Source organism: Vicugna pacos, chromosome 15 (genome assembly GCF_048564905.1).
Source record: "Vicugna pacos chromosome 15, VicPac4, whole genome shotgun sequence".
In the NCBI taxonomy this organism is placed as follows: Eukaryota; Metazoa; Chordata; class Mammalia; order Artiodactyla; family Camelidae; genus Vicugna; species Vicugna pacos.
In genome coordinates, this window is record NC_133001.1 from 45258644 (window position 1) to 45284185 (window position 25542).

Sequence of the window (25542 nt, forward strand, 5' to 3'; positions counted from 1 at the left end):
GTGGTTGCCATGTGCTGGGTTGGGGGAAATAGAGAATGATTGCTAATGAATATTGGTTTCTTTTTGAGATGATGAAAGTGTTCTGCAGTTAGATAATGGTGGTTGCTCAACCCTGTGAATATTCTAAAGACCACTGAGTTGTGCTCTTAAAGTGTCAATTTTATCATATGTGATATGTCAATAAAGCTGTTATTTAAAAAAATAACATAAAAAAGAGGCTGTAGCAACAACGAAGGAGGAGTGATAAGGCCTGAAAATAGGGCAGTGGCTATAGAGAGGTACTGGAGAATGTTGGGGGTGAACTGAAGAGCTTCAGAGACTGATTTTTACTAGCAGGAACTCAAAGGTCCCAGGGCCAAAGCCCTGAGGAGATAGCGCAGATGGGTCCCGGTGTGCACAGGTTTGCACTAGCAGTGGCTAGCTTCTCCAAGAATGGCCGAATTCTTTACATGCAGTAAGTAAAAACCCTTTAACAAAAAGTTGCTTCTTTAGTCATCTGTAGACAACAGGGATAACTAGAGCAGTGCACAAAATTGTGACCTTGCCTTTATACTTTTCATAACTCAAAACATTTTTCATGCTGCCAATAGAGTTTGAGTAATTTGGCTGCCACTGCTCATCAGGGTGAGGTGCCCTGTAGGGGAGGATAAGAGGACGTGGCCCTTGCCTGCAAAGATCATAGTCTTATTGACCTAGTGTGATCCGCTCAAAGGCTGTGCTCATCTTTCATGAGGAAAGAACCCAAGTGGCCCGCCAAGTGTTGACACAGAGAGCAGCAGAGCACATGGATTATAAATCCGGGAAGGTGAACACAGATTTTTGGATGGTTTAATTTTTGCCATCATGTGGAAAAGGCAGACTTCTTGGAATTGGGTCCTCATTTCAGTCAGCTCTTTGACCCAGGTGGGAAAATTAACCTTCTACCTCCTTGGGTGCCAAGGTCATGGCATGCCCTTTGGAACTGAGGATGGTGCAGCCAGTGCTCATGCTGTTCTCCCCCTTTTCCTTTACTCTCCCTGACCGGGGTTGTGGTCAGCAAGAACTCCTTAGGAGCTCATTGCAGAGTGAAGGCTTGCAGGAGGAAGCAGCAATATCTTAGTCAGTGGACTCTTTCCTTCTGCCAGACCCAAGTTTCCCGTGTAAAGCCAAAGCCTTCAGTGGAGGAAGCCAGTGTGTTATTGAGACTCTCACCAGGCATTTCAAAAATTCCTTCTAAAGAGGACTGTGTCTAACACAGAGCTGAATGTCTATCATATTCACAGGTTTTTCTGTTTTCTTAACACAGATTTCTGAGGTAGCTCGGGGAGGAAGAGGGAGGCTTCGTCTCGGAGCCATAAAAGCTGCACATCCCCAGGCAGTCTTGGAAAGGTGGTGTGCTGTAGCACAGCCTCTCTGGAGTCCCACTGAGTGGGATCTGAATTCTGATATGCCTTAGACTGACTGTCTGCTTCATGTGGTCTCGCCTGTGCAGCCAGGATAACCATCCTCTGCAGGGTTTGCTGAACAGTAAATGTGATAGTGTATGGAGAACACCTGGGGCGTAACTATTACTGCACAAGTCTTTTTTGAGATCTTTTTGAGATTGTTTCCTTTTAAAGAGTGAAGATGATGTCCTATGCCTTTTAGGGTAGTTGAGAGGATAAAATGAGACAATGCATGCAATTACATTATAAAATATATTATTGAGGTTTAATTAGAGAAGACCATCACAAGGATCTTGGTAACCTATTCCAGAATTTTGCACTAATACATATATCCTTATGCTGAACTGGGATTTTTCCTCTTTGTTATTATCCTTTTCATCTTTCTTGACCTTCCAAGAACACAGAGAAGTGTTGGTGTTCATTTGTTTCATATAAATCTTCATGCATTGAAAGATATAATCCATTCACTCCTGGCCTTTAGGTTTAAAAAAAAAATCGTGATTATTACTGGCAAACTATTATTTGTAATTGTTTGTTACATTATTCTGAACCTTTTCTAACTTCTCCATTGCTTATGGAGCCCAAGATAGGAATGATCTTTGAGAATTTCTCCAACTGAAATGTAGAGGAAAGGTTACTTTCTGTCCTTTGTTCCCCATTAAAATATATATATATATGTATATCTTTATTATAAAAGTAATGTTACCACTTTATACATATTTTGGAGAAAAGAAAAGAAAAGAAAATTGCCCACAATTCCACCAGTTCAATTAATAGTTTTGTGACTGCACATCTGGTCATTTATATATATATATATATATATATATATATATATATATATATTTATATATATATATTAGCATATCTTTATATATAACTTACATATCTTTATATACATATCTTATATAATCACAATCCTATACAAGTATAAATCCTCCTTTTCACTCCTCTTAAAATGTTTTGTGTATTGCTGCGTGTCTTTAGTGCCTGTCTTGTAGAATTATGAGGATTCAGTGCTTTAAGTGCTTAGCGTGGTGTCCAGTGTATTGTTAGTGTCAATAAATAGGGGCTAGTTATTATGACTCTTTCCATAATTTGCACTGTTTTCTGATGGATGCCCAGAAGTGGATTTACTGGGTTAGGTATTCTAGGCTGTTGATACATGGCACCTGCCACACTGCTTCCTAAGAGCCATTTCAGTTTACAAAGCCCTGGGTGCTACTCAGGAGTTCTACTTCTCCTCACCAGCACTTGGAGTCCCCCCAGCTCCCCGCCTTTATTTTTCGGTTTGGGAAGGTAATATAGTAAGTAAAGATGTTACCGCATTATTTAAGTTTCATTATTTAATAAATATCCATGTTGAACTTTTTTATTGTATGTTTATTAGCAATGTTTCCTCTTCGTGGGGTCTGTTTATGACCTATTTAACAGTTGGAATCACTTAACATTTTCTTTTCTTTTTCTTTTTTCTTTTTTTTTTTTGAGTAAAGGCAGATTTATTTAGAGAGATACATACTGCATAGAGTGTAAGGCAAGAAAAAGGCCACAAGTTTTGGGAGTTGGGAACTCAGGCTAAAGTAAAAGTAGGTACACACTCCACAGACAGAGTGCAGGTCGTCCCCGAAGATGAGGGAGCAAAAAGAGGCCCACTTAACATTTTCTTATTGAACTACTTGGGCTGTTTAATAAAGATATTAGTCTTTTGTCACATGGACTACAATACTTTTCCTGTTCTAATTTTGGCTGAGTTTTTATTTATTTTTTTTAAAGTTCACACACAGACACACACACACACACACACACACACACACAATGTGACCTATGTCCTGTTTGAGGCTGTCACAATAAACTTTCTCACCATCCATGCCAGGTCTGATGGTAGCACCTTGAGTCCAACAAGAGAGACTCTCCCCGTGGTTACATGGGTGCCTAATATAGCAGACACACGTATCTTTTATGATAACTACACACTCTTAATAGACCCAGAGAACATATTTCCCTTGACTTAGGCAAATAGAGCAGAGAAGGAAGGAGCTAACAAAACTATTGCTTGGTTTTTATAACAGGTTATAATTTCAACTCTTCGTGATTGGAATCTTCTGGACACTCTCCATCCTTTCCTCTAGGACTGGTGTTTCTGAAGATACCACGGCAGATATTTTTGGCAAGTGTATGGTCTACTCATCCTAAGGCCTCAGCTGAGTTCTCTGAAGAACTCTCATTCCCACCTACCCTGACCTACCTTCTTCCGATTTTTTTCGTGCAAGGAGACACCAGGTCTTGGTGAGATCTGGGGGTTAAAGGCGTGGGGCTCTTCGCATGGGTAAAATGCTGGTAAACTTACCTTCTCCTACTAACCCATTAAATCTACCCTCTTGCCCTGCAGGAGAGCGAGCTGTCTGGTGTTCTACACTTTACCCCAGGCTTTGTGTGGGTCTCCTTATTAGAGCAGAGCCGGTCTGTACAACAGGTTAGAGAACAGCAGGCAGGGAGAAGGCGGGGAGGCCACGCGGACTGAATTTTAGGGTGGAAGTCCCACCTTGTTCTCCCTAGAGGAAGTGTGTTGTGGCTCTTCTCAGGCTGATGAGTTGGAGCTGGCACACCGCTTTGCCACAGTCCTTCCCAAAGGGTCTCAGGTACAGGAGTCAGACCAGTCCTTCCCAAAGGGTCTCAGGTACAGGAGCTAACTCTGAAGATTTCAGCTGCACAGGTGTGACAAGAAGAGCACTTGAACTGAAGGGAGATCCTCAGGGTCAGTGCCAAAGTGTCTGTGAGTTCCTTTAAACTTTGACCTTTAAGTGCCCTTTATCCTTGGCTTTCACTCTACACATTCCCTTGCTAAGGAGTCCTGTCCTCTGTGATCACTGAGATCTGCATTCAGGTCTGTAGCAGGGCCCAGACAGCCACTGTGGGAGGATGTGCTGGCCTGCCCGGGGATCGCTGGCACACAGAGGCATTACATTGGCTTCCGAGTCTAGATCTATAAATATATTTATTATAATATAACAAGAACTTAACAATAAACATATACTATGTACAATACCATTACAGAGAACCCTGTTTTATATCATTCACAGAAATAGCCAGTTTTGCTCCAGTGTGATAGATGAGGAGAGAAACGGAATCTCAGTGTCATCTGTGTTGAGTCCTGCTGACCACTAGCACCTCCTTTGGAGGCAGACGCACATCATCGCTAACGTTAGCCCTGCCCCAGGCAGTTAGAAATTTGTGCTCCAGTCCTTGGGTTCACACTTGCACCCTGTTTGACATAAATACTTTAAATGACATACAATGTATGTAGTTTTGTGCTTATTACTTTTTAAAAGAATAAATAATATTAAAAACTGCATAACGAAGCTCGGTATCTTGTCCAAGTGGGAGCCACACTTGTAGTGCTAGAAGTTGATGCCCGACATTGGAATCGGAATTTTGTGTCATCAGATACTGAAAGATGGAAAGCGCGTCCTGTCCTCTTCTCCATATAAATGGTTTTTTTTTTATTATTATGAAATGACGGCAAGTTGACTTCCCAGATATAAAAATGGTAAATGTGTTATTTGGTACCAACTCCAACTAAACAGCGCAGCAGTGGCAGCCGCATCCTTCGTGCCCTGGAATGGAAACTGGTCACCGCGTGAGGTTTGTGGGTCTGAGGACTAGCGGGAAGGCCTTCCTCTTTGAGCCACGGTGTGACCTCCCTCCTGGCTCCCCCTTCTCGGGTTAATATGCTACAAGAAGAGTGATTCTGCTCTTGCCCCTCAGGCCTTGGCTGTCGTGGCTCGTCTAAGAAGGCTGTCCCCATCCTGAGAGCTCTTGTGGCAGGTGCCTTAATATATACCTATAAATATCAAAAATAGTCTCCTGTGCTTTGTAGACATTTATTCTCCCTCCTTCCCTTCCAACCCGGCCTGGGTCCTCAGCTTTACCTCATGGAGGGAGCTGGACTGGTGTCATGAGCCAGAACTGGTTTCCTTCTGGAACAGAGTCTTCTTCCTTTGACAGTGCCTCCATGAGGCACAGCTTTTATGGGGCTGTCTGGGAGTTACTTTTTCTAAAAATAAAACGGGGTCATTCACACCCCCCCAGGAGAGATCCTCTATTCTGCACATAGAAAAATTAGAGCAAATGCCCCACTCTGGCACTACCTACAAAGAGCTTTGGGAATTCCTGCATCATCCCTCTTGTGGCTGCCGCTTTCTCTCGGTACTTAAAAATAGCCTTTTGTTTATCAAGAAAATGCCTTGGAAACCTAAATAACTCATATTGGATAACAGAATGCTAGCACAATCACCTTGTCCTTCTCCAGCAAAAACATGGTAGAAAACCCTGTGAAGGGACAGACGGCTGTCCCCAGCTGTTCCTGCCCGCGGCTGCCCCTGCAGGGCTGCTCCAGTCACATCTGGCTCCTCGCGGCGGCTGGACTTAGCTTCGACCCAGCAGGGACCATCAGCCTCCTAGGCCTCGTGCCCCATAGTATTGTTCCTTGTTTTCTGTCAGCCACTGGACGTGTAGATTGTTTAAATACAAAAGTAGGAATCAAAGTGATAAGGACACTTTGATCTTATTCCAAGAGAGCCTGATGCCTACATTGTCCTAGGATAACTATGGTTGGCTGGGGATCAAGCTTGCTCTGCAGGAAGGAAAAAACAGCTGCTCTCTCCCAGTTGAAAAATACGTGGAACTCTATTGCACCGGGCAGAGTGAGCGCCTCCGTTCAGAGCAAGTCCCTCTGCAGGAGCCCCCAAGGCCTGGCTCGCTTGCTCAGATGGTTGTGGTTCCTGCTGCTTGGAGGCTACGCCCCCGTTTCCCCCAAAGGTGAGGATGGTTTTCTACATTCAGTGCAGAGAGTATTCAAAATGTTTAGAGCAGTGAGTTCCTCGATTGTGTCGGTCGGCCCCTTATTGGTGTTGCTGAAAACTGACCTCTGTGAGTAGCATTTGCCTCACCAGACGCGTCCACAGTCTCGCCTGGGCTTTCTGCTGATGTCAGCCGCTTTGAATATATTTCTTTATCACGACGCAGCCGTGTCTGAACACAGGGCAGGGCATGTGGGGGAGGAGGGTCCATGTGTTGGTTGCAGGCTCGTAGGCTTCCATGTTGCCCAGGGCAGGCCCCTCACTGCTAACAATGCCTCCAGTTGCATAAATCTTGCCATCGAGCACCACGGCACTGTCAGAGAAGGTGGGAAGAGAATTAGCTCTTTGACTTTCACCGGGGACCTGGAGGTAGATTCTCAGGACCCTGTCCTGTTGCAGGCTGCCTCTCCTCTTTTGCAAAAGTCGGGTGGGATCTTGCTACTCTTCTTTGTCCTCCGACCTCAGCTGGTATAAGAAAAGCACCTTTCCCCCAGGGCCGATCAGGAGGCCATGCTGTATGACCCGTCAGGACCCAGACAACTGACCGAAGTCAGCTGGAGAAGAGCAGCCTCTGTACAGGTGCTCGGTTCAGCTCACTGGGTCTCTATGAAGCATCTTTTGGGTGTTGCCCAGACGAGCCTTCCTACTGCTCAAGTCCAGTTGGGATCACAACTCACTAGGATGATAGCAGACAGGATAATAAGGAGCTAAGTCGTAACTGAGTATCGGCCACTTGGGAGTTTCACCCTTGCTGAGGTGCTCAGAGTCAGAGTTTGGTGCTGTGATTCCCTCACACGTGTGACCTGATGCTGCTGCCCGCCGTGACTGCGAGGGCCCGGGGAGCTCTCTGCACCATTACCATGGCTGCCCTGGATGCCTTCCCTGTTAAACTCACGGTCCTGCTGTCTCGGGTGGCTTTCTGCTCCTCTGCACTTACTCCCTTACTGCATCTCAGCTACCCCTTCACGTAGACGGCTACATCTACATTTGCAGGACTGATTTCTCCCTCCTCTCAGCTAATGGCCATTTCTTCTTGGCTGTACCCTGAAACTGAACAGATACCCTTTCAAAGTCTCCACCCATTTTTGAAAGCCTGTGCCTCGATGGAATATGAGTGTCTAAACTTCTCACCAGACGCTGAAGCTCCCAGCCTTCTCTCTCCGAGCTCCATGCCGTCTGGGCCCCTCACACTTCCCCTTTGTGGCACATCTTTCTCCTGCTTCTCTTGCAAGACCCAGCTTAAATCTCCCCTCAGGCAGCATCTACCCACGCCCACTCTTACTTTCAGATGGGGCGTGGGAGCTCCCCCACCACCAGCGGTGCTCACACTCCAGTCGTCTTGATCAGTGGACGGTATCGTTAGAGTTGCCCTGCACGCTGCCACCATTTAGAGAATGGGACAGGGAAGTAGGGCTGGAGAGCTGCAGATTCTTCATGCCAACAAGAACTTAGCGGTTACCTAGTCCAACAGCCTGTTTCATAGATAGAACTAGCCCAGAGAGGGGAACTTATTGGCCCAAGGTCACAGGGCATGTTAGTGGTCGGTTGTAGCTTTTCTAGCTGTGCCACACAAACAGTCGGCACTCAATACATGCTTCATGCTGTTCCCACACTGAGGATTTGGTGACCACCTCTGCACAGGTACAAGATGTCTACAGGAAAGCTCTGCTATGGAAATGCTACAAATGGGATCTTTTGGGCCCCCTTTTTATTCCTTGTTCCTCAGTCTAGGGAAGATGGGGTAGAAGAGCAGGGTCTGTGTCTCACTGCCCAGGGTGGTTGCTTTCTCTGGGCCAGAGCACCCAGGAACCAGCCCCGCTCTGACCTCTGCCCCTCTCTTCCTCCGGGGCTGGTCTGGGTACGTTGCTGCCCAGTCAGCTCACAGACTCCTGGGCAGCTGTGCCTTGTGCCTCACGGGGTCCAGCTCCAAAGAGCCATCAGGATCATGTGCACCATCAGAGCATTCCCCCCAAAGCCACTTGTCCCACTTAGGGTGTCACACAGCTCTGGCCTGGCACTGCATCTTGTCTTCTAGGGCACAGCAGACCTCACAGCACCACCCTCACCTCCAGCAGACCAAAGGGGTGGCATTAGGGACCTGGCGCTGGTGCCCATCGGAAGCCCTTCATGTGCGGCTTTGAGACGGGGTCATTTGGAACCACAGGGTCAGGCTTCTGGGCGAAGGGCTGCGCTGGGGTGTGTCACACCCTGCTCTGGCCTGGGCACTGCTTTGGCCATTGGATGGTGGTCAGTTACTGTGCTCCAACCCCTCCTGCTGTCCTCCCCTGCCTCCTCCCCAACCCTTGCCCAGTTACTGGCCCCCTCACCTGCAGAACTGGCGAGAGTGATTCATGTTGGGGCCCGCCTTAATGTTCCCTTTGTCAGGGTCGTAGATGGTAGTGGCTCTGGCATAAGCCCCGCCCAGGATGAAAACGAAGCCGTTGAGGGTGACGGCAGGAGCGTACTTGTTGTCTGCGGGAAAGCGGGGCAAGGCAGGCAGGTCAGGGCCCTCTTCTAGGCTTCCCCTCCCCTTCTCTGTCCCAGCAGCCCCTCAGAGGATGGGAGCTGGAAACACCTCCGAAGTCACCGCTTGGCCTGCGGACAAGGCTGGGGCCAGGAGGCACCTGGCATGGATTGGCCCACCCTTTTTCCAGGGAGTGGGATCCGCAGCTGCACCTGGGCTGGGGGCTCGCCGTCCCCCACCCCTCGGCCTTGGGTCTGCAGAGCCATCAGGCTTAGCCAGCCCTCTGGGCTTGGGGTATTGAGACTGAATAAAACCATGAGGTGGGGCTGGGGAGACTGCTGGTTCTCACCAATCATTGGGGACTCGATGAAGCTCCATGTGTTGGTCTGTGGGACATAAGACTGGAGGACGCCGGCAGCTCGGCCCGCCTCATTCACACCACCGAACACATAGATCTTACCGCCACACACTGTGGCTGCTGCTGAGTGCACCGCCTTGGGCAGAGGGGCCACTGCTTCCCATTGGTTGGTGATGGTGTCGTACCTGTTGAGAGAGCAGAAAGCCCGGAATCAAAGATGGGCCTCGTGCAGGGCAGGGGCCCCAGCCAAGGCAGCAGACTTTGGGGGAGCACCGCCATCCGCTTCCTACCTGAGATCACACAGCTGGGGCACATGGGATGAGTCACTCAAGGCCCAAACCAACCCTCTCAGCCTTCCTCCTGAACCTCTGCAAGGCTCTTTTCTGTCTGTCGATACTTTTATGCAGACGCTTGTCTCCCTTCCTTTGCTCATACAGGGAACCCCAGGTTCTGGGCCTCTCCATCCAGCTCAATCCCACCCTTTCATTCAGCAGTCCTGCACTGGGCACCTCCTATATATCCAGCCCATGGGCTGGAAACTGGGGAAATAGTGGCCTGGCTGGGAACAAACAGAAGGGGAGGTGAACTGACAGGGTTCAGTCATTAATTGACATCTCAGTTCAGGGAGTTGCCTAGGGTGCCTCAGGGCCTCTGGCCTGGGAAACTGGATGGAGGGGGCACTACTCATGATGCAGGGAATCAAGGATGGGAGAATTTTGGGGAGGAGGATGATTTTGGTTTTATTCACGGGGAGTTTAAAGTATCTGTGGGTCACAAACTGGGATGTGCAGCGGGCAGTAGGGTATGTAGGTCTGGATTAAATATTCAGCTTTGGGATCACTGGCACACAGACGGAAAGTGAAGACGAGAGAGTTCACAAGGAGAGTGAGGGGCGAGGATGGCCTTGCAGAGTGAAGAGGTGATGTGACAGGAGGCAAAGCTGCAGGGCAGAGGATGTGACAAGAGACCAGGAAGTCCCAAGTAGGACACTGGTGGTGGTGTCAAGAGCACTTTACTCAGACTGGGAGGTGCAGGGCTATTTGTGATTGAGGAGGGAGCTTCAAGCCAGACAGTGGAGATGGTTAGGGGGCCGTCTCTTGGATGAAACTTAGCTGGGGAGGTGTTTAGGGAGGGTGGGACCTAGAAAGGGCTATGGAGCTAAAGGGGTGATATGCTGATAAAATAATTAAAAACTAGTGATATGCTGATAAATCTTTAAAAACCAGCTCTCTCGGGAAGAAAGTCTTGGTGTGTAGCATTTGCTGATTTCTGCGATGTAAATTCTCTCACCATGGCTGATGTCAAGCAACCAGTGGGACATCACTGAAGGTGGAGTTGGGAAAAAATGCCTGGTAGCACACCCGGATAGAGTCTCCTGCGTGTGCAGATGCAGTGGGTATATATAACCTCCAGAACAGAAGTGATAGTAAAAAAAAGTAAAAAAAACCAAAAAAGCAAAAAACCAAAACTGGATAGTGATGAGTTTTGAGTATGGATTACCATTATTTTTAAATAATTTATTTAGTTCTAAGTTTATATGACTTAATTTTTAATAATATCTGTAGCTAACTTGCAGAGTTCCTGAAAATTTAACAGTAGTATGAACCAGCTCCAGCAAACCATGGGTTTTAATTTTAGGGGGGAAGTTTTAATTGTGTTTACATGCTGATGGGAAGGAGCCTAGCAGGATAAAGAAAGATGAAATATATAGGAAAGAGGGGGGAGAGCTGATGATGGGAGGCTCCTGGTAGGTGGATGCAAATTGGATCCAGAGTGGAGAGGGAAGTGGTGTCCTTTTAGGTATGAGAGAGGAAGGCAAGGATGGCATGAGTGTAAGGACATATGCAGGAGCAATGGCGTGAAGAGAAGCACGTTCTTGGCTGATGGCTCCATTTTCTCTGTGAAGCAGGAGTTGGAGTGGGTGAAGGTACTGGAGGAGTCTGTGGGGTAAGTGCCTTGAGGAGAGAGTGAAGACGGGAGAGGGCAGGAGAAAGGGAAACACAAAAAGATGCCCTGTGCCATGAGGACCCTGTGGAGGTTGGAGGACTTCAATACATAGTGGGGCCAAGCTACAAGACTGTGGGATTTTCTCCACCAGCAATCAGCCCGTGGGGGCCAACATGGAGATGGTAAAGGGATGAATTGGACAGGACAGAACAGATCTGCCAGATGTGTGGTGCAGGACAAAGTGGCAGAGTCAGAGGATGGAGAAGTGATAGAACATGAATTTCAGCAAGACAAGGAAAACAGTGAGAACAGGCAGCAGCTGACAGCAAGGGTAGGACTGGCATGAAGCCAACTGGCCACTGAATGGGGGTCTTCCTTCCTGGGGCAGTGGTGTCTCTGTCATTTGTTCCCTGGGGCCTGCCCTCCCGAGCATTCACTCTGGATCCTCTGTCTACGGCTCACCGTGCTGTTCACTGCTCTTTCGTGGGTTCTGGACCCGAGTGGGGGCCTGTTCCGTGGGCTTGCTACACCACCATGCACAGGTTTCTCCCAGCACACCGTTCCTGGGAAGCACACAGGGCCCCACTTTCCACTCGAGCCTCCTTGGGACATGAGCCATCACACAATCACAGCTCAGTGACCCAGGAAGATGGCCTCTCCCAGCCGGTGCCCCTGGCTGTGTGACGTCCAGCTCTGTGCCTGCACAGACTCAGGATTTGAGAAGAGGCTGGAGTACCTTAGAGGGCAGCAGGGGCTGATTCAATTAAGCCCCAAACCAATGATATGTGGCTAATAGGCGATGAAGTAAGTCCCTTTTGGACAGTGTCAGAAGTTCAGATATCTGTTTTTTAAGCCAATGTGGCAGAAATCCAAAGAGCTCCTGCAGAAGGAGCTGGGAGACAGTGGAAGATTATGTGGCTGCTAGTCTTCAGGCTTTCGGTATAATGGCACATTCTGCCCAATGCGAATTTCTTGTTATTCCAGGTGGCTGATTGCCAAGCCACAAGCCCTCCGTCAGCTCAATCTGTCAACTTCCTGCTTGAGAAGGATATGCTAATGACATGCAAATGACCCCACGGAGAGAGGCGCTCTGCTATCATTTATCCGGTAACCACAGCTACTGCAATATATTGCTATAAAGTATTAGACCCAGTTATTTATATAATGATATAATACAGGTTTGTCTATTACACTGTTGTTTTAATCTATAATTATATAATCTTACTCTATTTCTGTAATACAGTAATGTAATGTAATTGTAATGCACCATACATCTCATTCATTATCGATATAAGAGCAATTTGTACCATTAGTGCTTCCTGGGGAACAAAGAGCCCTCGTGTCTGTCCCCATTCCCCTGACCTTCCTGTCACCCTGAATTCTCATCATTGCCACTGTGTGGCACAGAAACTGACTTGACCAAAGGGGGTCCAGCCATGCTCCTTGGGAAACAGTAGGCATCCCTTCCCTGTACCTTCCACCCAGGAGCCTTCAGGTCTGCATCCTGTCCCTACAAGGATGGCTGACAGATCCCAATGGGCTGGGAAAGGGCTCAGGGCACCCTGTCCTGGACTGCTCCTCTATCTACTGGGGTCCCCAGGGGCGTCTTGCTTATTCTGTGCCCCAGCTGATATTTTATAGTGGAACAAAGGTTTGGCCAGCACCCAGGGCAGGCTGGTGCAGGCTGCTCCCGGGCCTTGGAGAACTGCTCCTGAACCTAAGGGGAGTGGAATTTGTTCCCCCATCTTGGTACATTTGATCCTTGAACAAATCCCTGTATTTATTGACAAGTATAAGTTTGCAAAATGAGTAATCAGTGTCTTAGGAGATTAAAAATAGCTGACAAAAGCAAGACAGGATGACAGATCTAGCTCAGTTTACTCCTACATAGAAAATGTCTCCTTTTCATGTGTTTATAGTGGATGACAAACGATTGGAAGCTGGTGCTTCTGGAAAGCTTGGGGCGTGATCGCCGTGCCATGGGTCCCACTGAAGGCTGTCTGCACCAGGGCTGACCCAGGTTCAACAGCAGCATTAATGTCTCCATGATCACACGGGGATTCCCCATCATCTCCACATCAAAATGACAATTAAATGTTGTTGCTGAGCCATCTCTGGGCTCCACTTGGGGGAGTTAAAAGCCCGCAGTGAACATCCAGAGCCTGTCTCACTCTGAAACCATCACTGCCGTAACATTTGTCAAGTGTCCAATTAGCCATCGAGGGAAAAATACAAATTGAGGGGTTTGTGCGACTCCACAAGCGGGGTTGTGGGCTAAGGTGCGGGGAGAATGTGGGAAAAGGGCTTCGGTGGTCTTAGTCGTGACCCCCTGGGTTGCAACCCGGGCCCAGTTCAGCCTAACTTGTCACTGACTGAGGCACTAGTTTCTCCAAAAGCAGGACTGCACTGCGGTGCCCCCGTTCTGCTGCTGACTCGTGAAGCGTCACGAGCTCCTTCTGCAGCTTCTCTCCAAGGTGTCTGTTCTCTGCAAGAACATCTCCCCGGCTCACAGAAAAAGGCTGTCCCCCCAGAGAAGTGCCCACCTCCGGCCCACACCTGACCCCTCCACTAGGTGCCGCCGGTTTCAAAGGGCTGTGGTGAAGAAGCCAGCCTGGGACTTCCAGCAGAGGGCAGGCTCATACACAAGGTTCCCAGGACCATGGGCTTGTACGCTCTTCTAGAGAATTCTAGCAGACTGGCCAGATCCGTGTGCAGTGACCCTTCTCTGTGTTACAAGCAGATTTCCTGGGATGTGTGGGATGGAGGGAGGAAGGGAGCTCCCTGGTGTGTCAGCTCCGCTTGGCAGGAACACAGAGGCACCACCCCCAGCATGGCACACATTTGTGCCGGTTGGCTCCAGCTTAGCCCTACGTCCCAGCAAGTCTCTGGGCTGCTGCTTCCAGGCCGAGTAAGTTTCCTAACTGCCTGGTCAGGGCAGCCAGGCCCATCCTGTGCTTTTCCATGATTGGGTCTTGTGCCTCCAGCTTGTCTGAGCTCCTGAATGGGACAAGAGTGCCCCATCTCAGTGACTGGGCAGCTGTCATCCTCCCTGCCTCTACCCCGCCACTCCCAGTTCTCTCCCTCTGCTGTGTGTGAAGAGCCTGGGACTATGGCCTTTAAATGGCCAGTCTCCAGTGGGTCTTAACTGGGTGGGTGCTGGGGAGGAGCAGTGATGTGACTTTAGCTTTCAGGGGATGTCAGTGGATGCCCTGTCATGACCGTGGCCTCATTACCTCTCCACGTGGTCCACGTTGCCTGCCACACCGAGTCCCCCGAGGGTGTAAATCTTCCCATCGTAGACAAGGCTATTGTGCCGACAGCGGGGGACCGTCATTCTGGAGACAAGGTTCCAGTTATCGAGCAGGGACATGTAGCACCAGACATCGGCCAGCGTCACCCCTGATTCCATCCCACCTGTGGGCAGTATGAGAGATCCAGAGAGCAGGCAGGGAGTGAGGAAGGGCCCAAGGCTGGGCAGGCCCAGTCCCAGCATCAGGAGAAGGCTCCACAGGCAAAGCAGACTCTTCTGGGCCTTAGCCTTCCCTGGCCCTGCTGTGGGGAGGGCCCCCCTTGGGAAGCCTATGCCCCGTCCCCAGCCCAGCCCTGAGGGGCCTCACCTGAGAGGTAGATGTTGTCCCCCGCACTCACTACGCTGAAGAACTCGCGGTCATAGAAAGGCAGTGAGGCCAGGGGGTACCACTTGTTGTTCTGTGGGTTCCAGCAGGTGACGGCCACCAGCGAGCGCTGGGTCATCCCCACCATTTGACGGCCCCCAACCAAGACGATGACCTCGGCCACACCTGCAGGGACACAGGTGGGCACCCTTGGGATACACTCGACACTGTGTCAGCATCTGTGCCCTGCTGGGGGACCACCCAGAGTTGGGCTTGCCACACAGCGCCTGCATATGGAGGGTCCCTCCATACCTGCTGAGAGGCGGGGCCGCGTTCGGGGCGTCTGCATCTCCTGGCGGGCATGGGGCAGCATGTGGTAGCGTTTGGCCTCGTTGACCAGGTCCCGACATGCTTCCGACGACTTGATCAGCTCCTCGTTGTCAACCACGTTGAGCAGGTAGCTGGGGTGGATGAAGGGGAGGCGGACCACTGCCAGGAGCTCCGCGGCGTACTGCGGGGTCAAGGAGACACGGAATCCTCTTAGATTATATGGTGGAACCACCTCTCGAGAGCCAAATTGAGAAGGAATAAAGGAGAGGTGTGGGACTGTGTAAAATGGGCAATTCAAGTCTGTGTTTGTCTTGGGAGGGTCGATACTCAGCTCGCCCCAGCCCGGACACAGATAGTGGAAGCTCCCAGCAGCCCAGGTGAGGAGAGAAAGAACGGGGAGTCTGGCTGGCTGCAGCTGACCCTGGGGAGCACCATCCATTTGTCTCTTCAGCACCTCCTTCCTGCCTCCACTCAGGTCGTGGGCCTCTGCTTCACACCAGGCTGCAAGGGACTGAAATGAGGGTCCTGATCCTTGAAGAGGTGTGCCTGGGGCAAGAACTCAGGAACGGCTGGGAGGGCCCAGGAGAGCTGATGGTGACCATGAAACTTGAAAGGCATAGCCATCAGAACCTTGCCTCCCCACCACCAGCAAACCCCTTTAGTGGCATCCTGTTGGATGCTCTCACCTGCACTGAAGTCTTTTTATGAACTGATCTGAATCCCTGCTCCTGTCTGGCAAACTCTTTGTTCATCACTCTAGTTTCATCCAACAAATAATTGGTGACCACTTTTTGCTGTGCATTGAGTTTGTTATTGGGGGTGCAAAGACCAGTAAGACCCGTCTCTGACCCCCAGGTGTACACAATTTGATGGTGGCGGGAAGATTCATCACATAAAAGGTGGGGCCCAAAGGAAGTCTAGTTAGTGGTTGAGGGGGTGCTGGATAGGATGACATCTGAGCCGGGTGTGGAAGGATTGCCGACTTCTCCAGGCTTCAGGTGAGAACAGGGAGGGCATTCAAAACACGCGCAGAGGCACTGGCGTCTGAAAGAGAATGGCATTTGGGGGATTCTGTGGAGTTTATTCTTGTTGGATGCAAAAGATTTTGATGGGGGATGGAGAGCAGACAGGGAGAAACCAGGCTGGAGAGGTCAGCTAGGCCCTGGCCTCCTGGATCTCATGCCTTGCTTGCCAAGGGCTGGGTAGCGTTTCCTGCAGAGTGGGTGAGGCACTCATGATGGGTTTTAGACAGAGACCGCATGATCACACACGCTCCTTATGAAGACCACCAGGCGGCAGCGTGGGAGTGAATTGGAGGGAAGAGACTGAACGCAGGGAAAGCTCTCAGGAGACGGCTGCAGCAATCCTGCTGAGGCCTGGGGCCCTGAATGGGGAGAGAAAAGTCTGCCCTGGTAAGAGGGAGTCCAGAGGCAGAAGGGACAGCCGTGTGTGGCCAAAGGGAGGCAGACGGTCTGGGAGGAGGCTCGGCTTCTGCCTTGAGTGATGGACTGAACTCAAGATGTCTAGATCTGGGGGCTTATGAATTAGAGGGGTGGGAGGACATCAGCCAGGTGTCCAGTAACAACCAAAGATGGAGGTCTGCGCTGGAGACTTAGATTTGGGGGTTGTGGTGGAGAAAGGTAGTCACTATTACAGCTGCCCTACCCTACTGCCTTCCTCTGAAAATAAATGTTACCCTGTCCCCACTGGGTCAATCAGAGGACCGCATCATCCTGGCCCAGTGACGGGGGCAGGCGGAGAGCATCTCTGCATCCTGCACCCACCGAAGGCTACGGATCTCAGCACCTGGCCCATCCCAGGTGCCTCTTCTTGCTCCACATGCAACAAGGTAGCCACTGTCATCTGTCGCTCAGCTGCCCCAGCTCACTCTGGACCCCCTGGCCCACTTGCTGCTCTCTGGTGGACACTGAGCTTTCCTGAGAGCTACCTGTGTGTCTGCACTAACTGCCGGAGGCGCCTCACACACGAGGACCAAGGCAGTTCCGTTCTAAGCAAGGCCGTCAGCCAGTGCTTCTGGTCCAGAGATGCCGCTGGGCTGTGCTTGACTTCCTGGGACTCAGGTGCCCTCCTGGGGGCCCTGCCCTCCTTTCCTTCTGCCTTGGACTCTGGCTCTGATTTCTCCAGCTGTCCCCTCTGAGGGACTTGCCCTCTCTCCTGTCCGGTGCGCAGTGGTTTCCCATCTCCAGCGTGGCTTCCATTTGTTCCAGGTGCTCTCCACCCTCTAGACAACCAGAGGTGGGGCTCCTGCTGCTGGGTCTGGGCTCACAGGAGCCCCGGGCACGCTGGCTCAGGCACACACTTCTCTCTGCAGGGGCCTGGTGCCACCCACCTGGCCCTGTGGCCTCTTGGTCGGCTTGGGTCTCCTTCAGTTGTACTGCCAGCCCTCGAGAGCCCTCTAGTGCCTGATTTCTTGTCTCTCATTCCTCCCCCCACAACCTGCCTGCTGCCCACGGGAGCAGTTCCAGCCTCCCTCTGCCAGGCCTGCTGGCTGTCATTCGTTCCCACTGCTGGGCAGACCAGGCCGCCCTGCCTTTTCTACTTCCCTTCATCCCTGCTCCAGATGAGGTCCCTCCCCTGTAGTGGAGAATGGGCAAGCAGGGTGCGGGTTGGGTGGGCCCTACCTGCGCACGGGACACAGGGTCCTTCTTGATCCACTTGATGACGGTCTCATACACGAGCTCCTCGGCCTTGGTGTTGAGGCTGTCATTGGAGATGTAGGCAATGAAGTCGTCCTTGGAGATGCTGAGGATCTCCTCCTGGGCCGCCACCTCGGGGAAGATCTGCAGCGCGAAGGCCTTGGCCATGTGGTACAGCTCACTGCACTGCATGGCCTCGGCCATGGCCAGCACCCCCAGGCAGTTGCTGGCCGTCAGCTGCTTCTCTGGGGAAGAGCACGGGATGGGACCACTGACCGTAGGGCCCTGGAAGGGGTCATCACCTGTTCCCATCACCTGTCACTCTGGATCCCTCTTGGAGCCCATGCCCTTGTGACCTGCCTCTAGCACCCAGCGTCCCCACAAGACCATTCCCTGTGTCCCTGGAGCTTTAGACCCCTCTTCTGGGTTTCCCTCTGCCCCGTCGCATGCTGACTCCCAGGGGCCTCCCTCTGCTCCTGCAGGTCCAAGCAGAAGGACCAAGACTGTGAGTGTGGAGTGTCAGAGCCAGGCTCGGAGCCTCCTCAATGCGTGTGAGTGAAGGAGGCCTGGGCCTCAGAGCCTGGACCTGGGCTGGGGACAGGGGTCACACTGAGGCTTATGGTGTCTTCCACAATTGTGACAGGTCAGTCTGGGCTCACAGACTCCTACTTTAAAGCCATGACAGCAGTAACCCCCCTCTATCTCCCACGGGCCCTGGCTTCCCCCAGTCTGACCTCCAGGCCTGGGGCCAGTCTGGCTGGTGCTCCTGAGATCTGACTAGTGGTTATTCCCACTTAGACGTGTCTGGGTCCCAGGAGGCCCATCACTTTTGTGAGCCTAACTCTGGAGCTGTGGTTCCTGGCCCTTCTAGATTGTTCATTCCCCAGGTCACATCTCAGGCCCCCAGCCATCCCCCGACCTACTCCCATCCCAGCTCTCACTCCCCAGCGGCCACGGGTTCTTGTGACTCCTGTCTGTGCCCCTCCCTCTCCCTGCTCTTACCCAGACTGGGCAGCTCCAAACTGCAATGGAAGCAGCTTTGTTCGGAGTTTGGAGAACAGGGCTGTGAGCCCAGGGCATGGGCTCCCCCACAGGCCTCTCCGCCTGTTTGTCCTCACCAGGTTGCCTGAGGTCCTGGACTGGCCTCTCTGGCCCATAGGGAAGCAGTGCAGAGAACCCCTCTGTCCACCAGCAAGCAAAAACCTTTCTGAATTACCATCTTAGAACTGCTGTGAAATCCAGCTACACCCTGAGGCTGTCTGGCTGGGCACACACAGCCCTCCCCTCTCAATCCTTACTGGTTTTGAATTTTTTGCACTTCAGCGCTGTTCCCTGCGGCTCACCAAGAAAGGACACGCAGACTCTGCAGAAGGTGTGGAACTGGAACTTGCTGGCCGCCTCCAGCAGAGTCTTGGCGTTGGCCGAGTCGATGACCAGGGAGCCTGTGTAGACAAACTCCAGCAGCAGCTCGAGGACATCGGCCTGCAGGTTGGACAGGACGAGCTCCAGCTTCTCCCGGCCACACTGGCTACCGTCTTGCACCGACCTAGGCACAGAGACCAGGGTGTCCTTACCTGCCACCCCGCGGCCACGGCGCCGCCTCCTCACAGGGCTAGAGCTCCCTGCACACCTCAGTCACGCCCTTCGTTTTAGGACTCAAGGGACACGGCAGTGACACACCTGAACCTAGCGACCTTACACGGGATCTGAAAGAGAAGAGTCTGACCAGAGATGCCCAGAAGAACAGAAAACCCTGCTTATCACTACTCGGCATGTCCATGCAAAAAAAGATGCAAATCAAAAAGCATGAGCTGTGGATGGGGACGAGGACCAGGACTGGCCTCAAAGGGAAACAATACGGTTCAGCTCCACTGCTGGCCCTGGCGTCTCCACCAAACAAGGCCAGCAGGGCGTGGCCTCCGGGGCCCAGCGCCTCCGATGGGAGATTCTCCAACGTGACTGAGGCTCCCAAGTGGCTGTGATCACAGCCAGTCCCTCAATCGCCCCAAAGACTGAGGGCCCCAAGCTGTCCCGGAATCCCGACTCCAACCCCACCTCTTTCCAAAAACATATTGTTTCCTTTTAGGCATGGAAAGGAAGCCCTTCATGACATTGCTTTGAAACTGAGGACGAGACGAGATAGACGGACAGAATGGTCAGAGCCGGGAGGAGGGGAGGGGAACAACCAAGGACTTCCGCCACAGACAGCCAGCAGCCATGACCTAGGATCTGGCCCGGGGCGGGGCCCTCCTGCCACATGGAACACGGGGTCAGAGGTCAGAGTGGCCTGCGTGTAGAGTGTGCATCGGGCTTGTGAACTGGGGGAGCAGGGGAGGGACACAAATATATAAATATGTTTATATCTGGTGTCTACAGAAATACAAAACCATGGCAAAGGCTCCTAAGGCCTGGCAGCTGCGCCCTAAAGCTGGACCTGGAAGGAAACAGATAAGATGAAGCAAAAACAACACCAATATAGAAGTGACCAGGAGGAAAAACACCTGGAGCGTTAAGAGTCAGGAGGTAGGGTTCTCAGAGGCGATCGGCTTGGCACCCGGTCTCGGCCGCTCTGACCTGTCCTGTTTCCCGCACTGAGCCTGGTCCTGCCCGGGGCTGGGTTCAGCCACGTGGCTGGGAGGTGACCTCTGCTTCCCCTCCCCCACCCCCATCCTGAGGAGGCCCGGGGCCAAGACTCTCATGACTGGTCCCTTGGGTGCACCTGTGGCTGGCAATGGGGGTGTGGAGGTGTCCGGCAAGAGAGCAGGCAGGCCCCAGAGAGAGGCCGACTCCTGTGTGAGCAGGGAGTTAGGGGACCTGGGTGCCCCAGCTCTGCCACCGACAGGCAGGCAGCCTTGGCCTCTCTGGCCCTCAGGCTCCTTGTCTGCAAAATAAGAGGATTGAACGGGGTGAGGTCTAAAGTTCCATGGAGAGTTTAAGTGACAGAGGCTGGAAAACAACCTTCCCGGGTGACTGTGCTATGCGACAGCGCTCGAAGTGCCACCATTAGAGCGACACTTTCTGGTTAGGCACTGGCCTCCCGGGGCCTTTACAAAGCAAACATGACTTGGGAGGGAACAGGTGAAGCTGTGAGCCTGCTGCCTGAGTGAGTATCCAAGGGACCCCCCGCCAGGGCTCTGTGCTTCCCCCAGCTCCACCCTCCACAGGCTGGCTCCTCGACCAGAGGCCTGAAAGGGCATCCTGCCTCCAAGCTCTGGGCAGGCCGCAGGGAGCTGAGAGGAAAGGTGCAGGCTAAACGCAGGGCCTGAGCAGAGACACTTCTCAGACCCACAGACGCACATGCTGTGCGTGAGTTTTAAAGTGACTTAACCCACCTAGTCTTCTGCTGTCAGGATGGACTTCTGCACTTGGGTGACTTTGTTAGGTATAAAAATGGTTCATTATATGATCACTAGAAACCACAGACATTCTGAGCAAGCCAGGCCTCAGGGGTCATCTGGTCAACCTCTTACTCGCCATCTTTGCTGTCTCTGTCTTCACTCCTACAGGCCACTCTCTGGCCTTTCCCCCCACCCCAAGCCCTCCATGCTCTGGGGAGGTCACGCTGGGCCACAGTCGGGGCAGGGCTGATGAGGCCAACGTAGGGCTGCTCATCTTCTCCCAAGGTCCCCAGCCACTGCTGCCTCCCACTCTGGTCGGCCCTCCTGTCTCCCCACGAATCATCAGCAGTCAGTGAAGAGCTGAGGTGGGACTTCAGGATGTGCACACAAACACACACACACACACACACGTGCACACACATACGCAGTGAAATGCATGTGACATGTGACCCTGAGAACCAAGGAACCACCCTGTGAGGAGGTGTGTTGGGCAGATGAAAGCCAGTGGAGCCCACGGCCCCGAGTGATGGGTCTGATGGGACCTGCTTGGCTGCACTTGTGGGGAGATGCTTGTCTTGCCCAGAGTCTGAGCCCGGGAGAGGGTCCTGGAGACAAGCTGGTGACTGCATGGCTGAGGAGCCAGGAGGCTGCAGGGGGAGGTACGTGGATGTTGACCATCACGGATGCTGCCAGGGTTGGAGAGGACGCTGTGCTTGGGATGCACGGCTGAGGCTCTGCTCCCCCAGGCCCCCAACCCCCATGGCGGTAGCTCGTGCCAGGGTGGGGCTATGGACTTGACACTGGGGTGGAGCTTGGGAATAGGGACAGGCTGGTACCACCCAGCCCACACAGGGCCCACGAGTTCTGTCAGAAAAAGAAAACTTCCTGGGGTCACCTTCTGCCAAGAGGGGGTGTGTCCCCAGGGTATGGGACAGCCTCGGCTTGGTAGGCCGGCCTGTGGATGTGCTAGAAGTGCCCTGTCCCACATATTAGAATGTCTGTGATCCCAGTTCCTGGAGGAGGAACTGCCCTCTCCGGAATTCAGGACACAGTCCCTCACCTGCCCCCACACACCTCAGTGATCAGGTGCTTTCATTTTTCACGTTGCATCTGGAACTCCTGGCTCAGTGGTGGGTGGAGGACAGCCACGGAGCAGGGATGGATGTGGAGGAGACTCTGCTCTGCTCAGGAGGGTGACCCTGCCCTTCTGATGTGACGCCCACGCTGCCCCGTGGAGAGGAGCGCAGGCCTGCCATCAGCTCCAGGGCACAGACACCAGATGGACAGGGTCCTGAGGGCTTGCCTGGCTCGCGCGGGCCCTGGCCCACCCACGGTGACTTGGCGATGAGTCTGGCTCATGTCATTCTACCAGCATTCGAGCGGTGCGACTCTCTTTTCGTCTGTTCTTCTAGCCGCTCTGGTCTATTCTCCCAGGGAAGGGGGCAGCCGGCCACCCACAGAGGCCCAGCTTCATGGGGAAAGAGGGGGAAGGCGTGTGGCTTGACTACTGGATTAACATCGCCTGGGCTCCCCTGCGTCCAGGGTTTGTGCCACTCGATTAGAGGCCCTTTCAGCTTCCCCTGGAGAGGGGGCCAGAGCGAGAAGCCCAGCGTCTGCACATGGGGCTTGTGGAAGTGACCCTGGACAAATCAGTTTGTTCATCTGTTTTCATTTCATACGAAAAGGGGAAACAGTTCAAATGTGTCATTGGCTCCGACAGGCTTTGCGAGATGAGGGTTTCAGCTGGGAGGTAGAATGCCAGGTCTCTGTCCCATCTGGTGAGATGAGGGGGCCGCCTTCCTCTGGGGCTGGGCATATCCTCCCACACGCAGCCGTGGGGAGCGTGCTCGGAAGTGTGGCAGGGAGGCCGGTGCCTCTGCTATCTGTAAAGAAGAACAGTCCTGTCCTCTCTGATGGGGCCTGCAGCCTGCCCGCCAGGGAGGGCAGCCAGTGCCCCGGTGGCACCAACCATCTTGAGAGCTTCTCAGCTCCTGGGGAACAAGTGAAGGGACTTCTCCTCCACGGGCCCCAAGAGAAAGTCCAGGGTAGATCTAGGTCATGTTCGCTGGGGTTGAGAAGTGATTCTGGACTTGGGAAGCCGCCACCCCAGGACCCCACTAGGTCTAGTCTGCTCAAAGCATCCTCTTCCTTCCCAAAGCCTGGGGCTAAGCCCACTGTCTTCCCCTCCACTCAATCCAAGCTGGAGGCAGGCGAGGCGTGGTTGTTACACAGCACTGGCCTTCACATTTTCCAAAGACAAAGCTGTACCTCCTTTTCTTGCAAGGTTTTTACCTAATTATCATAGGGACTCAGATGGGACAACATGGAAGCCCAGTGGCCTCAGCCTCGGATTTGCTCTGAGCTTCCCCGTGGCCTCATGTGCTCTTCTCCTGGCCTCCTCCAGCTCCTCCAGCCCTCACTGCAGAGGACACAGCCCCTCCTGGGTGTGTGGGGAGGGCCTGCCTCATAGATGCCTGTCTCAGGTGGGGATTATGTCTTCTCTTGGGCAGATCCTGTTTCTAACACACACACACACACACACACACACACACACACACACACACACACACACACACACACACTCCACATCTCTTTCCTGGTAGATCTGCCCACACTGTCAACCCTGAGATTTTACTTCCCTTTCGTACAGAATTTGTGCACAAAAACTACACTTTTGGTCTTCTCTGAGCTGCCAAATGTATGGTAAGAGCATGAGCTTTGGGTCAGACCTCAGTTCAAATCCCAGATCTATCGGTTACTTAAAATTCTCTGGGCCTCAATTCCCTCATCTGTGAATGGGGTATGAATGGCACCTGCTTCTCAGGGTCAGTGGGAGGACTTGCAGGATGACATCAGATAACTCCACCTGTCTCCCTAGGGGCTGGCTCTCACCTCATCAGAGGAAGAAGACAGGAGTTTGAAACTAAATAAGAGAGATGAAGGGCAAAAAGCTCCTGCAGCCTCAGCAAAGGTAGGAACACGTGGACAGGTAGACACGGTGGGGTCGGCTGGGAGCCTGGAGGACCGGGCTCTGGGCAGGACAGCTGTATGGCTACGGGGCTGAGGAGGGGCTGATGCAATGCTGACGGGCCTCTGCACCGAAGGGGCATCGGGGCTGGTATGGAGGACACCCCAGCTCTCCCACTCACGTTCTGACTGTCATTGTGAATCGTAAGTCTGGCCATGACACCCCCCAGGCTTAAAGCCCTGTGACCCGACTCCTGCCTCCCACGCCACCTCGGTCCCTCCGTGTTCACCTTGCACTTGGCATTGCAGGGACACCAGTCACTCGTGCTGCCTTAACCCCTTGCCGTCCTGAAGCCTCGTGCTTGCTCTTTCCCGTCTGCAGAGCTCTTTCCTGCTCATCTGCCTGGTCGAACCCAGGCTGGGTGCCACCTCCTCCCAGGGGCCGTCCCCGATCGCCCCTCCCGCTGTAGAGTTAGGACCTGGCCTGGGAGCCTCTAAACCTCCCCTCCTGCCCTCTTCCTGCTCCCCGGTCATACCTCTTTAGCTTCTCCCCCACCAGACTGTGAGTTCCCCGAGGGCAGAGACCCGTCTCATCCAGAGGTTCGTGTGGGACCTGCTCCCAGGAGGGACTCCTGCTTGCTTGCTGAGTGATGAGTAGGGAATGACTTGGTTCCCCGTGTCCGGCCTGTGTCTGGGAGAGTGTCCACACTGGGTTGGGGCCAGTGCTGGGACAGGGTCCTCCATGGGGCCGGAGCGGGGAACACGTCACCCACCCCAGGCTGGAGGTGGGAAGGAGTCCAGGCCGAGCCTCCAGGCCTGAGGGTCCTGGGGCAGCAGAGGGTGGGCCCCCACCCCCGGCAGTGCTCACCTAGGCCCTCATGAAGGTAAGGACCAGGATATCTCGTCCCCGCTCCCCTGCTTGCCTTAGTGCAGCTGCCTGAGAGGGAGGACCCTGTCTCGGCTTCCGTGGGCAGGGCGTCTCTCCTGCTGGGTCGTTCGGGCCGCGGCACTGTGTCTCCAGAATCCCAGCCTCGAGGAAGCTGAGTGACGTGTCAACATCAGCTGCTCCCCGACCACTAAGCACGTGAACTTCTCAGGGATTTTACATGGTCAGAAAAAAAGGTCACCTTCCTGTATAGAGTATGCTTTCCTCCTCACAGAAGGAATTTGTTTGCAGCTATCGGCCGAAATGGTGTTGTGTGCCCACGGTTAGGACTTGGGGAGTAACAATGGCAACACTGAGCCGCTGGGGTGTGTCTGGGCTTAGCTTCAGCCTCCTCTTCTGCCCGAGTGACCCTCCTGGATGCTGAAGACACAGCCCTGTCTGCCCAGACCTCAGACCAGTCTGGGTTTGGATCCCCCATCTGGCTGCCTACCGGGTGTCTCTGCTCGGGTCTTTAGCTGTCTTCAGGCTGCTAAAACTTGACATGCCAAACGCTCAATACATCATCTCCCCACAGCGCTCCCCTGACCTTGGTCCACGGGCCTGCCTGCCTGTGATTTCGCCCTTCTCACGTCCTGGTGCTTGCACTTGGGAAGCCCCTCCAGGGCTGGCCCTGCCCATCGCCCCCTCACTCTCACCCTGGG

The 25542-nt window shown here is 52.9% G+C and overlaps 1 protein-coding gene across 8 annotated transcripts in view; it reads right to left on the minus strand.

Moving 5' to 3' along the window:
* Positions 1-4397: 4397 nt before the first annotated feature.
* The window catches only part of KLHL29 (kelch like family member 29), a 295708-nt gene continuing 274563 nt past the window's right edge, over positions 4398-25542 (minus strand). For 7 of the 8 annotated variants that reach the window (XM_031684807.2, XM_072938147.1, XM_072938142.1 and 4 more), the window contains 8 exons: positions 18994-19196; positions 17636-17895; positions 14976-15174; positions 14667-14849; positions 14283-14463; positions 9094-9287; positions 8608-8752; positions 4398-6593 (listed from right to left, as the gene is read on the minus strand). In XM_031684807.2, the coding sequence (XP_031540667.2) occupies positions 6410-6593; positions 8608-8752; positions 9094-9287; positions 14283-14463; positions 14667-14849; positions 14976-15174; positions 17636-17895; positions 18994-19196 (1549 nt within the window). In that variant the 3' untranslated portion in view covers positions 4398-6409. Of the gene's footprint in view, positions 6594-8607; positions 8753-9093; positions 9288-14278; positions 14464-14666; positions 14850-14975; positions 15175-17635; positions 17896-18993; positions 19197-25542 lie in introns of those variants that run through there. The other variant, XM_072938148.1, reaches the window with a different exon arrangement.